This window comes from Gigantopelta aegis, chromosome 6 (genome assembly GCF_016097555.1).
Source record: "Gigantopelta aegis isolate Gae_Host chromosome 6, Gae_host_genome, whole genome shotgun sequence".
NCBI classification, from domain to species: domain Eukaryota; kingdom Metazoa; phylum Mollusca; class Gastropoda; order Neomphalida; family Peltospiridae; genus Gigantopelta; species Gigantopelta aegis.
In genome coordinates this window covers 74,844,748-74,856,832 of record NC_054704.1, presented here as the reverse complement: position 1 = coordinate 74,856,832, position 12,085 = coordinate 74,844,748, and the positions used below count along the sequence as shown (strand labels likewise).

The 12,085-nt window shown below is 39.1% G+C and overlaps 1 protein-coding gene across 1 annotated transcript in view; it reads right to left on the bottom strand.

Moving 5' to 3' along the window:
- Positions 1–1,085: 1,085 nt before the first annotated feature.
- The window catches only part of LOC121374722 (coiled-coil domain-containing protein 158-like), a 32,639-nt gene continuing 21,639 nt past the window's right edge, over positions 1,086–12,085 (bottom strand). The window contains exon 22 of the mRNA XM_041501829.1: positions 1,086–1,321. Within this exon, the coding sequence (XP_041357763.1) occupies positions 1,086–1,321 (236 nt within the window). The remainder of the gene's footprint in view (positions 1,322–12,085) is intronic.

Genomic DNA, 12,085 nt, shown 5'->3' with positions numbered 1-12,085 from the left:
TGAAAAAAAATAAAATCCAAAGGTATCATTTCTTATTACGGCCTTAATTGGTGACACTTGTGTCTTATACGACTTGCCAGCCACAGAATTCTGTAGTCTGAACTCACAAGTAGAGTACACGAGACCATGTTCAACTCATCAATTAACATGATTCTCGTATGTTTTGCAGGACCTGACAGCTTGACTTCATTAGCCTAAACCTACATGTACGCCAAGAGATGGTCAACTGATTAATTAATACGTTTCAGAAATCACATTTACACTATCAAACGTCTTACCGAGTCTGCTGGCCTCTAAAGTCAATGCTCGAAACTCTAGTGGTATATGAGCATGTACAAATTATTCGCACTCTAAAGTCAACAGCCTGAAATCACCAGTATGCTAGGTCATGGTCAACTAACTGATTAATAAGTTTGTTAAATCACAAGTACTCTCTATCCTATCATACAATCAACTCTTGTCAACTAACGATTACAATATCTTACACTGAGCTCTATGATACGTCAGATGAATTCCTCCAATGAACATAAAAGACAGAGTAAGTATTCTCCTTTTTTTAGAAAAGTGCCTATAAAATCATTTAGTGTTTCATCCTAAATCGGTATTCCTAAAACAGGCCAAAAAGGGCATTTTCGCGAAGCGTCCGGCCGGACGCTGCCCGATTTCTAGGTGTCCTCCCATTTTGCCTACAAACACACTTTGCCTACACCCATTTTGCCTACAACCCAGTTTGCCTACACTCAGTATGAAAAGATGTTATCCCCAGTTAAAAGTGGAACATTCCATGTATGGTCCCCATGTATAAAATAACCTGACAAAATAATATGACAAACACATATTTTATTATAAAAACGATTAACATTACACAACAAAAACGATTAAACTATTAAAATGACCCAGAAATTTGTACTAAATTCAAAGTCATATTTACAACTGCAATTTTAGCAAGTGGCTGGCAGCGTCTAAAAACTCTAAAGGAGTTTTGCGGCCTTGTTGAGGTTGATTCTTCAGCCTCATAAGGCGTGTATCAATATCACGATACACCCTCTTTCGTGGTACTGGAGCTGCCCCATGGTCAAGTTGGATCAGTGTCCTTCTGGTTTTCTCTTCAACGTCTTCAGTTTATTTATGAACTCATAAATGTTAGGGTGAGCGTTTGTAAGAGAACGGTTCCGCTTGGAATGCCACCCTTCAAGGTGGTTATTGGTTCTAGGACCAATGTTGCCATGCTGGTTCCACATAGCTACCTTGAACAAGGAGTCATCATCAACCCACGCTGTTGTCACATAGTCTGTAAATTCAGTTACATGGGGCAGGTGATCTGTTAATTGTAATCTTAATTATTTATATAATACAATGTTACCCAATGTTTTTATGTTGGTTTGAGACAAAAAGTAATAGGGATTGTCCCACTATTAACTGAGGATGTCACGTTGTCATACTGTAGGCAAACTGAGTGTAGGCATACTGGGTTGTAGGCAAAATGGGTGTAGGCAAAGTGGGTTGTAGGCTGAATGGGAGGGAACCTATTTCTACGTGCTCCGCTGCAATTTTTAGGGGTCGCCCGAACCCTGCGGGAGTGAAAACCTGACCCAAATCTGCGATTTTTCAAGCACGATTTTAGGTCGTGGCAATCCCGTAGACACGTCGCTAAGGCCCCGCCTGCTGGAAACCGAACGGTGATCTGGCGGCCGCCTGAAGATTTTGACAAAAACTTTTGGAAAAAAATCGGCCGGGCGCCGTGGGATTTTCACGGATCCCTCACGGCCACCCTACGATAGCCTCACGCCCCCCTCACGGATCCTGGGCGATTTGTACAACATCGGCCGGGCGCCCCGCTGGTCCCGACCGGCCTCCCCGGCGGCTTCTAAACGGCCCCCACGCGTTTAGAAATGCCACCCCAAGATTTGGGCCCTGGAGTAAGCCAGACATCAATCGCCAGTCGCCCGGCCGGGCTCCGTCAGGACGCCTACCGATCTGTTCTTTGATCAGCCGGCGCCCGCCAGATTATCTAGCGGCGTCCGGCCGACGCCCTGGCGGCCGCACTGTCTCCACTGCGATCCAAAGTTCAAAGGACACCGCCCGGGCCCCGTCTAATATGTGAGTGCACACGTCGCAGACATGAAATTCGCACGATTCATCCACGGGCTCTAAATCCCCCGGCGACAGTCCCCTCTCTCTATTCTCTCTATTTCTCTCACTCTCTATCTGTCTCTGTCTCTGTCTCTCTCTCTGTCTCTCTCTCTCTCTCTCTCTCTCTCTCTCTCTCTCTCTCTCTCTCTCTCTCTCTCTCTCTCTCTCTCTCTCTCTCTCTTTTCCAACTGTGGAAATAACCATACTGTGGAAAAAACCATTTTAGACACCAAGTCTGGTCTCTTACATAATGTCCTGATGTATCATTAACAAATATTTATTTTCTTTTACTTGATATTACAAATAACACTATCGTCCCAACAGCCCTTCAGTACGTTATCTGGAATCACAAATACCGTATACTATCTTCCTAATGACCGGCCTCGGTGGCGTCGTGGTTAGGCCATCGGTCTACAGGCTGGTAGGTACTGGGTTCGGATCCCAGTCGAGGCATGGGGTTTTTAATCCAGATACCGACTCCAAACCCTGAGTGAGTGCTCCGCAAGGCTCAATGGGTAGGTGTAAACCACTTGCACCAGTGATCCATAACTGGTTCAACAAAGGCCATGGTTTGTGCGATCCTGCCTGTGGGAAGTGCAAATAAAAGATCCCTTTTGCCTATCTTAAAAGAGAAGCCTATGTGGCGACAGCGGGTTTCTCTAAAAAAACAAAAAAAACAGTGTCAGAATGACCATATGTTTGACGTCCAGTAGTCGATGATCAGATAAAAAATCAATGTGCTCTAGTGGCGTCGTTAAATAAAACAAACTTTACTTTCTATCTTCCTAATGAAGCATACACTAGCATGTATCATTAACACTTCACTGTGGTCTGATAATCACAAATACCGTGTACTATCTTCCTAATGAAGCATACACTAGCATGTATCATTAACATTTCACTGTCGTCTGATAATCACAAATATTGTATACTATCTTCCTAATGAAGCATACACTAGCATGTATCATTAACATTTCACTGTCGTCTGATAATCACAAATATTGTATACTATCTTCCTAATGAAGCATACACTAGCATGTATCATTAACATTTCACTGTCGTCTGATAATCACAAATATTGTATACTATCTTCCTAATGAAGCATACACTAGCATGTATCATTAACATTTCACTGTCGTCTGATAATCACAAATATTGTATACTATCTTCCTAAGGAAGGACTAGCATACAACACTACTGTCGTCTGCATGTATCTTTAAGGAAGCATACACTAGCATGTATCATTAACACTTCACTGTCGTCTGATAATCACAAATGCCGTGTACTATCTTCCTAAGGAAGCATACACTAGCATGTATCATTAACACTTCTCTGTCGTCTGATAATCACAAATGCCGTGTACTATCTTCCTAATGAAGCATACACTAGCGTGTATCATTAACACTTCACTGTCGTTTGATATTCACACATACACTAACTGTACTTTCAATTTACGTTACCTAAAACCCAAAAGATTATTAAGTGTAAAATACATTTATTGTCTGAAGCATTAAATTGAAATGACAATACATGTTTTCATTTGTATTTAACTGTTGTGTAATATATAGTTCGAAACGTATGGGTTTGTTTGTTTGTTTGTTTTTGTACCATCTACACATATTCAGTAATTCAACAATTTAAATAATATATAGCTAGAAAGACCAAAAACATAATTTAACACAACACAACACAACACAACACATCACAACACAACACAACACAACACAACACAACACACACACACACACACACACACAACCCAAAATAATACATGTAATTAAGAATATCTAAAAATTTATCTATGCTATTTTTTATTATTGAAGTGCACGAAGGTTTTATTACAAAATAAATAGATTGATAAAATTAGTTCTGAAAACTTTTCTTTTGAACGCATGAATCAGTTGGCTGTATAATCATGAATACATGGTATGCTGTATGTAGAACAAAAAAAAAAAAAAAAAAAAAAAAAAAAAAATAAATTGGATTTTCCGAATAATAATCCGTTTACTTATGGAATTAACTCATGCGTTTTTACTCGCAGTGCATGTTTATTCTTCAGATGGTATTGTCTGACGGGAAACATGGATTCTACACGAAGTAACCGAAGCTTCTACTCTTCGCTAAAAGGAACTCGTACTTACAGGCTCAACCAGTTGATAAACCATTACCATATTAGTATTCCAGTAATCGATCGTGGTGTCAAGTCCAGCAATGCATCACAACCCTGTAGATATCTGTAGCTTGGTTCTAATAGGTGAACATGTTCACTATAACCAATACTGTACTTTTAGTATGTATGTACAAACTGAAATTTTGTATTTTGTAATAGTCTAAATTGTCTTTGGTGATTAGTATAAGTTTTATTTTAAAACAAAATAACATGTTCAGAAGATACATTTGTATACACCTTTTATAAATTCATTTAATTTATTAATTGAAAAAAAAAAAAAAGAAGAAGAAGAAAAAAAGGTTTAGATAAAAATAAAAAGGGAAGTCACAAACTTCTACTTAAATATGTCTCCCAGTATAGCTCATTCACATAACAAGAAGTCCAGGACTGCGTTCAGCGATTGCGAGCAACGCTAACGTTCGCGAACTATATATTATTTCACTGCAGCTGGTTCACTGTAGTCATGGGGCGGGACGTAGCCCAGTGGTAAAGTGCTCGCTTGATGCGTGGTTGGTTTGGGATCGATCCCCGTGGGTAGGTCCATTGGGCTCTTTCTCGTTCCTGCCAGTGCACCACGACTGGTATATCTACGGGATATTCTAAATTCAATAACACCAAAATTGCCCCCGGGCTGCCGGTGCTCTCTTGCACTTGCCAGCGCAGGCGGTCCCTTCTCCCACCCCCAACTCTTTTCCTGTCCTGGACGGAGGAGCAGGCCAAGACCGGCACCTGTGCCCATGACAGACGTGCGCTACAACAGATTTTGTTCTGAATGTGCACGTAAAGTCTATGACCTGATCTGACTTAAGGGCATCAGCATTATGTTGACTGCTTCCTACCGCGTAGTACGTGCTCATTGAAAACAGACACATCGATTGGTTTCACTTCTGTAAAACATGCGGATCTGTAATGTGCGGATGCAGTGAAATGGCGGTTTTAGACTGGTCTGCCAGTCCTTGTTGAGTTACATGCCAAGCAGGTCTTCGTCAGTGTGATATCGCAGATCATGAAAGAAAAGGAAATGAATGGAGTATTTGTTTAAAGACACCACAGCACATTTTATACTACGGCTATTACGAGTTCGCTGTCCTCAAATAGCCCAGGACAGACTTAAACACGAAAACCGAGTTACCATGAAAATGGAATGAAGCGATGAAACGTCGATGACTGAGTACCACCTTCACATGGTAGACCCTCTATGGATCTTTTTTCTGGGCTCCAGGGGATATCTTGAGATTGCCTCCTTTCGTGTGTGACCGGCCTCGGTAGCGTCGTGGTTAGGCCATCGGTCTACAGGCTGGTAGGTACTGGGTTCAGATCCTAGTAGAGGCATGGGATTTTTAATCCAGATACCGACTCCAAACCGTGAGTGAGTGCTCCGCAAGGCTCAATGGGTAGGTGTAAACCACTTGCACTGACCAGTGATCCATAACTGGTTCAACAAAGGCCATGGTTTGTGCTATCCTGCCTGTGGGAAGCGCAAATAAAAGATCTCTTTCTGCTAATCGGAAAGAGTAGCCCACGTAGTGGCGACAGCGGGTTTCCTCTCAAAATCTGTGTGGTCCTTAACCATATGTCTGACGCCATATAACCGTAAATAAAATGTGTTGAGTGCGTCGTTAAATAAAACATTTCTTTCTTTCCTTTTGTGTGTTGCCGCCCGAACACGATTAGCGCGTCTAGGGTCAGTTGTTCAAATATTAGTTAGCTTGACCGATGATTAAGAGAAATGATAAAAAAAAGTTTGTTTTGTTTAACGATACCACTAGAATTTATTAATCATCGGCTATTGGATGTCAAACATATGGTAATTTTTGACACAGTCATAGAGAGGAAACCCGCTACATTTTTTCATTAGTAGCAAGAGTGTTTTTATATGCACCATTCTACAGACAGGATAGCACATGCCACGGCCTTTGATATACAAGTCGTGGTGCACTGGCTGGAACGAGAAATAGTCCAATGGGCCCACTGACGCTGATCGATCTTAGACCGACCGCGCATCAGGTGTGCGCTTTACCACTGGGCTACTCCCCGCCTCAGAAATGATCAAAACCAGATATTAAATGACTACAAAGAATAATTGAAAAGATGTCTTGAAACTTGACTTAGGACATCATAATGCATCCACTTACATTTTAATATAAACCTTTTTGTATTGATACAAACATATTTAAAAGAAAAATACCAGGCTAACACAGGATTAGTTTAATCATACCGGCATCGGTGGCGCAGTGGTTGAGCCATCGGACTACAGGCTGGTAGGTACAGGGTTCGCAGCCCGGTACCAGCTCCAACCCAGAGCGAGTTCTTATAGGGCTCGATGGGTATGTGTAAGGACACTACACCTTCTTTTCTCTCACTAACCACAAACAATTAACAATTAACACACTGTCCTGGACAGACAGCCCAGATAGCTGAGGTGTGCCCAGGACAGCGTGCTTGAACCTTAATTAGCTATAAGCACGAAAATAAGTTGAAATTAATTAAAGTTTAATCACGCTTTAAAAAAACTTGGCCCAGATTAACGACTACAGAGAGAGGTTGCGGGAGTGGAAGTAAACTTACTCTAATAGTGGCTCCTCGCTGGATGAGCTCAGCCCCAAGTTCAGCCAGGAAACGTTTCGCTAGCGTTCGCGAACTGTTTGATTGGTTCCCAGCGTGATTGGTTCCCAGCGTGACCATTTGGTTTACTGTGAAGCGTATAAACCAGTCTAGCGGACGTTTTTCCCGCTCGATTTGGCTGAACGCAGATCAGTTACTAGTGTTCCTGTAGAAGGGAAGATTCAACTGATACATGCAAGCAATTAGGTGACATTTTCCATAGCTGAAATCGGCAGTAAAAGGTTATTTTTCATTTTAAATTCATCTCCGTGCTTGTATCAAGTTAAGGTTGAAACACGCTATACTGGACATCCATCTCAGCTATCTTAGGATAGTGAGTTAAGGGCATTACTGAAGCTGGTAAAAATAGAACAAGGCAACGATCTCAGTCAACAATATTTATTGTTTACACTAAAGAAACACCAATAATTGTTAGCATTATTAATTAAAAGACAATTGATCGGCCGTGGAAAATAATCTTACTTTAATCCAATCATTATTTATATGGCAGCCGCAAGTCACGTGGCAGGTTATACCTTCGTGGTCAATCGCCTGTCGTCTGCTAATAACGCGCGCAATCGCTTTTAGTTCTGTGTGGGCATTAACACCTTGTTTGATGTTAGGCTTATGTTTAATCATCAATTTCACAAGCCACTGATAATTACAAGTCGAGACAGTTTATTTTCTAATGCTTGCAAATCGTTTTGTTTGCAAATTACGGAACAGTTATTATATTGCACTGTACTTTTTATTTATTTATTTAGCCTGTTTATTCATTCATTTATTTATTTATTTATTTAAGTATTTATTTATTTATTTATTTATTTATAATTTATTTATTTATTTAAGAATTTGTTTATTTATTATATATAATATATATATATATATATATATATATATATATATATATATATATATATATATATTAATACTTATTTTCGTGCTTATATCCAATTAAGGTTCAAACACGCTGCCCTGGGCATACACCTCAGCTATCTTGTCTCTCTCTCTCTCTCTCTCTCTCTCTCTCTCTCTCTCTCTCTCTCTCTCTCTCTCTCTCTCTCTCTCTCTCTCTCTCTCTCTCTCTCTTTAGTTAGTTTGTTAGTGGTTAGTGAGAGAGAATTCGGTGTAGTGGACTAAGTTTAGTAGGAGACAGTACCGGCATGCGAAACCCAGTACCTTCCAACCGCTACACCACCGAGGCCGGTATTATTTTATTTATTTATTTCACATTCCGCGGCAGAAGAAATGGCATTCATCATATATCAATGCTTTCCGGACTAAAAGCTTCCGAACAGACCTTCGTTTTTGAAAAACACAGGTGTGCTAAAAATCGCACTCCTCAAAATGCAGAAGAGGGGGGTGGTAATCACACTCCTCAAAATGCAGAAGAGGGGAAAATCGCACCCCTCAAAATAATCAGAATTAGAGGCAAGAGACCGAGGGGAATTTCACCCATGAACATGATTAAGTTTGAGGAGTAATGATTTCAGTGGTGTAGGAAGGTGCCAAAAATGGGGGGCCACATTTTTATATTTACACACTTTTACACTATTATAAAGTAAATATAAAGCAAAATATCTGAAAAGTGGGGGGCACATGCCCCCTTGACCTACGCCAGTGGATTTCTAAATTAAATATCTTAAGAGTTAATGTTTTGTGTTTTTAAAATAAATATCCTAATTTAACTAATATGATGGTTGTTCTGAAAAATGAAGGAATGGGCCATTGCAGTCTTACACAAGAAAAAGAAACACCATGAACACAACATTTATCGATTTCTTATGTATTATATGCATATCATGTTGCATTAAAATTCTGAATCGTGATAATCTATTGACTATTTATGAATAAAGAATTCAAACTGATTTGTTTGTGCTTATTCTGTTTTATTTAAAACAAGTACAATAATTTTAGTCTTCATCGTAGAATGATATGATTTCTCCATGGACACAAACTGTGAACTGAATGTGAATTGACATTGTAATAACTATGGTATTGTTATTAAGAATTCTAACTGTAAAATGTTTAATAAAACTCTAAAAACAAAAATAATGTCAGTAGGCCTGTTTGTAAATCATTTAAACTAAAAAGAAAGTAAAAGTATAACAACCACATGGTACAGGGTTATCACAGTTATCATGATAGCATAATAAACATGTTATGTCCCTGCAAATTCTCTATTTAAAATAATAATAATAATAATAATAATAATGTCATAACCGAGAAAATGTCAACATCTATTGTTTTCTACCCAAATATATCTTTCTACAATTTTTATAAATATATATTTTTACAAACAGGATTAACTTTCATTATCGGTGTACTGTAGTTAACACGTCATTTATTATACTACTAACTCGAACCATAGCAACACATCAAAAACAAAAAACAAAACAAAACCCAACAACAACAAAACCACCCTAATGTAAATTTAATTTTAAAATATACATGCTTTACACTCGGTAAATTCGAATTAATGAGTTGAAATTAAATAGGTGTATGTTTGTTTCAAGTGCCCGTCAACCGATCACATGTACTAGAAATATGACTCTACCAAGGTCAATGTCATTGGCTTTAAATCACATGGCAGTATCGTGAAACAGATCGTGAAAGTAGAAATGTCTGCGAGTACGTCGCTATGCTATTAACAAAAACAAAACCTGCTTTACTAAATTAGTGTTTTGTTGGTGTACGCGTTTACTGTGATATCAACATGTATAAACATTATACACATCATAGAATTATTGGACAACGCACCGACGATAGTGTAAAATTAATTTCGCGATCATTACCTGCATTGTACGAAATTAAACAAAACAAAACCGACAAGATTTTAATAATAAGTGAACTCCTAGCTGATTGGCTCAGTGTAAAGATAACCAACCAATCGTGTTTCAATTTATAAAAAAAAGTATTCTAGTAAGTTCATTGTGAACAGAATGGAAACGTTTGTGGCGTTGTGGATTGGATTCAATAAACAATTAAAATGGCAGTTAAAAAAAAAAATACGAGCATGATTTATTCACTTCAGGGGCTCGTTATTTCGCGCCCGTCAGATTGAGTTGACGGGGGTTCACGGGCGTGATAGCGCTCGCGCCCGTCAAAAACGAAGGTCTGGTACTCCAAACCAAAGAGGAGTATCTTGACTACGCTTTGTTCTTGTGTCACGTCGAATGGACTTCTTTAATTTGACCTGTCAAAACCGAGGACTGTTGAAATTATCGGTGACGAGATGCTGCATGCACGCTGGGTGTTTGTTCTGGCATCGACTGACAATTAGTTACAGCAGCAGATTAACGTGGACACTGACTTGAAAAGATGAAGTGTCCACAGCATTCAATATTCCTCTTTCAAGTAGGCGAGGTACGTCAGTCCCAGAGCTAGGACAGGAAGCTGGCGTCTTGAGCCAACAGTGGAGGCGGTAAGACCATCATCTAATTGGAAAGAGCATGGCGTCATTTTCTCGGTCGCCCTCCTCAGTCGTTCTCATTTCTGGTTCGCGCCAGGAAGCCTCTGCTGTGAAGAGCAAACAAACAATAAAGTCATTCTAAAAACGATTCTTTCATTCGGGATTAACATATTCAATAACTGTCAAACGCTTTTGGAAACTTTTATGACGTCTGATTGATATTTGGCGACATGACGCCTTTCTAATGGGATGTGTGGTTATCATAGTGTGACAGAAGATGGCACTCTGCAATGCGCACTGTCGATAATATGGGCATTCTATATTGGGGGAAGTGGTGTGCTGCAGATGATTACCACGACATCCTGAGCATCAAGTAGAGGGTTCTGAATTTGTGCGCGTCACCAAAGAAGCGTAATTATTGCTAAATTCAATTATTATTTATAACGTAATTTCCTCAGTCAGGTAACCGGCCTCGGTGGTGTCCTGGTTATGCCATCGGATATAAGGCTGGCAGGTACTGGGTTCGCAGCCGCGGTATCGGCTCCAAACCAAAGCTACTTTTAACGACTCAATGGGTAAGACCACTACACCCTCTTCTCTCTCACTAACAACTAACCTACCAGATAGCTGAGATATGTGCCCAGGACAGCGTGCTTGAACCTTAATTGGATATAAGCACGTAAATAAGTTAAAAGAAGAGGAAGTCATGTAGATCGAATACTTTTCAACAGATGCGTCATATCACGGTCGCATTTTATGCCACTTAGGTTTCGGGTGAATTCGTTATAGCGTGTGTCAATAAGATTATTATAGAACCGTTTATTTGAATCATTTTAAATAATACAAAATCATTACTGCCTTCAAAACTGATTAGTGTAAAAATAATAAACATTGTCAAAACATCGTGTTATGTTATCGTGCTGCAAAGGCATAAACGTTTGTGTTTTTGTTTTGTTTTTTGTTTTGTTTATTTTAAATATATACTCTTCCAAAACATAGGGGAACTCTAATAAGAATTTACAATTGCCAAAATTGTAAGGTATATTAGCTGTGGGGAATGGTTATATGATAATAGTGAATTAATTGTGCAAACATTACAACCGGTAGTTCAGTATTAGAGTAGGTTTTATGACCACCAAATGTCTTGAAGGACGACTGGGGTCAGAAGTGAAATTTGAAAGTTGACGTTTTTTTAATCAGTAAATCGCAAATTCAAACAATAAAAATGACTAAAACAAAACAATAACAACTGTATGATCAACAGAATGAAAAAGATCGACAGAAATAATGTTCCACAGTGATTAATCGACCTTCCTGGAAATAGTCAAAATCGAGAATGACACACCACGCACGTGTACGGGGCAACTGCGTGATGCACGTGCAAACTATGGAATGTGTTTCGATGTGTTGATAAACAAACCTGAACGTTCTTTACTAAGATGTCTGTGGTTAAAACGTATGTTCGGTCTAATAGTTGATATTAACATTAATATTTCAGGTTCCCCTACTTTGTTTGAAGAGTATATAATAGCATAAACAAGAATTGGCCGACTCCAATACATAGAACAGAGGTGAACAATTTCTGTATATAGATAACGCGTATGTCGTCTTCAATACATAGAAAAGAGTTGTCTGAATTCATTAAAGAGAAATGTGTTAGTTAACTTTATTAGATAAAATGAGTTGAATGACTTCAATACGTAGAAAAGAGTCGACTTCATCAAACAGTTAAGGAGTTAGGTTACTTCGGTACACAGAAAACAAAC